Genomic DNA, 2,267 nt, shown 5'->3' on the forward strand with positions numbered 1-2,267 from the left:
TGTGAATGGGCAAATTGCTGTCCAACATTTTCTCCTGTAGCTTCCCATGCTCTTGGACCATTCATGTCCTACGATTTATGAAAAAGAACGTCAATGAACATAATAAATAAAATAAAAAAGGATATACACATATGACTATGACTTAGTATATACCTCGTTTGTTGTATAGCTTGCCTGTGAAGCATGGTTCAAGTGGTATCTTTTATTATGTCCCTTTTGACCGCAAATACTACATTTCAATTTCTTCTTGCCATCTCCTCTCCTATCAAGCTTCCTCATCTTCTCTTTGGACAATACAGCTTCATCGACCCCTCTTCGATGCTTTGTCTGCTTCATGCCTCTTTTTTTGGTCACCCAAGTTGGGGGTTTCACCGAGACGAAGCCACTTGAAGGCCACATTGTTGGTCCATTTATAGGGTATATGCAATGCCCGTAAACTTTTAAGTAAGTTGCAACTTTGTAGCTCTTGTCCACAAACTGCAAAGGATCCTTACCCCACTCACGGATGCCGGCTATTGCGTGTGGACAAGGCACACCAGTTAGATCCCACTTTCTACATGAGCATATCCTCGTTTGTAAATCTACCACAAACTGACTAACGGAATACGGTCCAGAAATTTGAAATTGCATTTTCCCATTGAATATTGCTTCCCATGAAAATGAATCACGTATACTACTTTCAAGTTTCTTTAAAATATTTGGACATATATCGCTTGAACTCCTTGCCATGAAATCGCGGCGTTTGTACATCCGCACCATCGCCTAGTTTTGAATTGACTGAAGGAGAGTCAAAATATCCTTCTCCCTCGCTTCCTTTATGTAGTTGTTAAACCATTCACAGAGATTGTTTAATAAAATCTCACATTTGGAAGCCGTCATGAAGTGGGACTTAGACCATTGCTCAGCCGGTTTAGCACATAACCACTCCCAGGCAGGTTTCTTCTCCTCCTTAATCTTGTCCATCCAACCTGTGAACTCAGCCAAATAAGTGGACTTAGTTGCTCTCCACAACAAATCCCTGAGTGTCAATGATTAAAAGTCTTTGTAAAAGAAGTTGGAGTACATATGCCTTACACAAAATCGATGCTCAGCCATTGGAAACAACTCGAACACCATATTGTCCAACACCTTTTGTCTGTCAGACATAATTGTGACTCCATATGCATTTTCGAGCATCAAATCTCCCCCCAACAGTTTCAAGAACCACAACCAACTAGCATTACTTTCAGTTTCCACAATGGCATTCGCAATTGGGAATATACAATCATTCCTATCAATACACACCGCAGCAAGTAACTGACCACCAAAATTACCTTTCAAAAAGCACCCATCTATGCAAATAACGGGTCTACAACCACCTAAGAAGCCCTTTTTGCAAGCATCAAAGCAAACATAAATCGCCTTAAACACAAGCTCGTCTAAAGATAGAATAACAGTTGATCCTGGGTTTGTTCTCCCAACCTCAGCTGCATACGAACCCAACAAACCAAATTGCCCAACTAGCGATCCTCCAAGCAACCCTTTAGCGTATCTTCTAGCCCTCCACGCCTTTGCGTCGCTAATCTCTACACCATGCTCTTTCAAAACAGTTGTTTTAAACAATTTCACATCCCACTTTGGCGCAATAGTAAAGGTCTCAATGTATGTAAGGGCTAACCAACTAGCGGATACACTTATATTATTGAATGCTCTACTACAAGTACGATTCCATTCGAACGACTTAATCTGCCATGCAGAATCTTCCTCCAACGGCGAAGCCCAAATACGTCATGGACACTTTTTATCTTTGCAACGACCTTCTAATCTGTGTCTATCATTATACGAGAAGAGCACCTCAAACCTATTGGCAATGCTGAAGTTTTTAACCACAACCTTTAACTCCTTTTTCGACCTAAACTTCAGTTCTACCTCAAGCACGGGATCCACCATATCTACATCACCTTCAAATTCTGGGTATGTAACAACTTCGTCACTATCAGAATGAATGCTTCGAATGTCATCTAAGGGTGCATATTCAGAATTGTCAGATTCATCTGCTATTTCCAACAAATTCCCCACATCGAGTTCAACATTCTGGGAAACATTTCCCGCAAAGAGCATGTCGTCTTCTTCCCCAGGGCTATAAATATAATCGGAATAATTGAAGGTAATGTCTTCTTTATCCGAATCATTGTTGAAATAACCTAGACAGTGGGGGATTACCGTATCATCATCCTATTAAATAAAAATTGAACAATAATTACATGATTGACACTTGAATAAAATTA

The 2,267-nt window shown here is 40.3% G+C and overlaps 1 protein-coding gene across 1 annotated transcript in view; it reads right to left on the reverse strand.

Moving 5' to 3' along the window:
* Window positions 1-762: 762 nt before the first annotated feature.
* Window positions 763-2,267, reverse strand: part of LOC111388904 — a 1,759-nt gene continuing 254 nt past the window's right edge. The window contains exons 2-4 of the mRNA XM_023013727.1: window positions 1,778-2,214; window positions 1,064-1,660; window positions 763-1,018 (exon numbers count right to left, since the gene is read on the reverse strand). Coding sequence (XP_022869495.1) covers window positions 763-1,018; window positions 1,064-1,660; window positions 1,778-2,214 — 1,290 coding nt within the window. The remainder of the gene's footprint in view (window positions 1,019-1,063; window positions 1,661-1,777; window positions 2,215-2,267) is intronic.

The sequence above is a fragment of the Olea europaea genome, unplaced genomic scaffold (genome assembly GCF_002742605.1).
Source record: "Olea europaea var. sylvestris unplaced genomic scaffold, O_europaea_v1 scaffold537, whole genome shotgun sequence".
In the NCBI taxonomy this organism is placed as follows: domain Eukaryota; kingdom Viridiplantae; phylum Streptophyta; class Magnoliopsida; order Lamiales; family Oleaceae; genus Olea; species Olea europaea.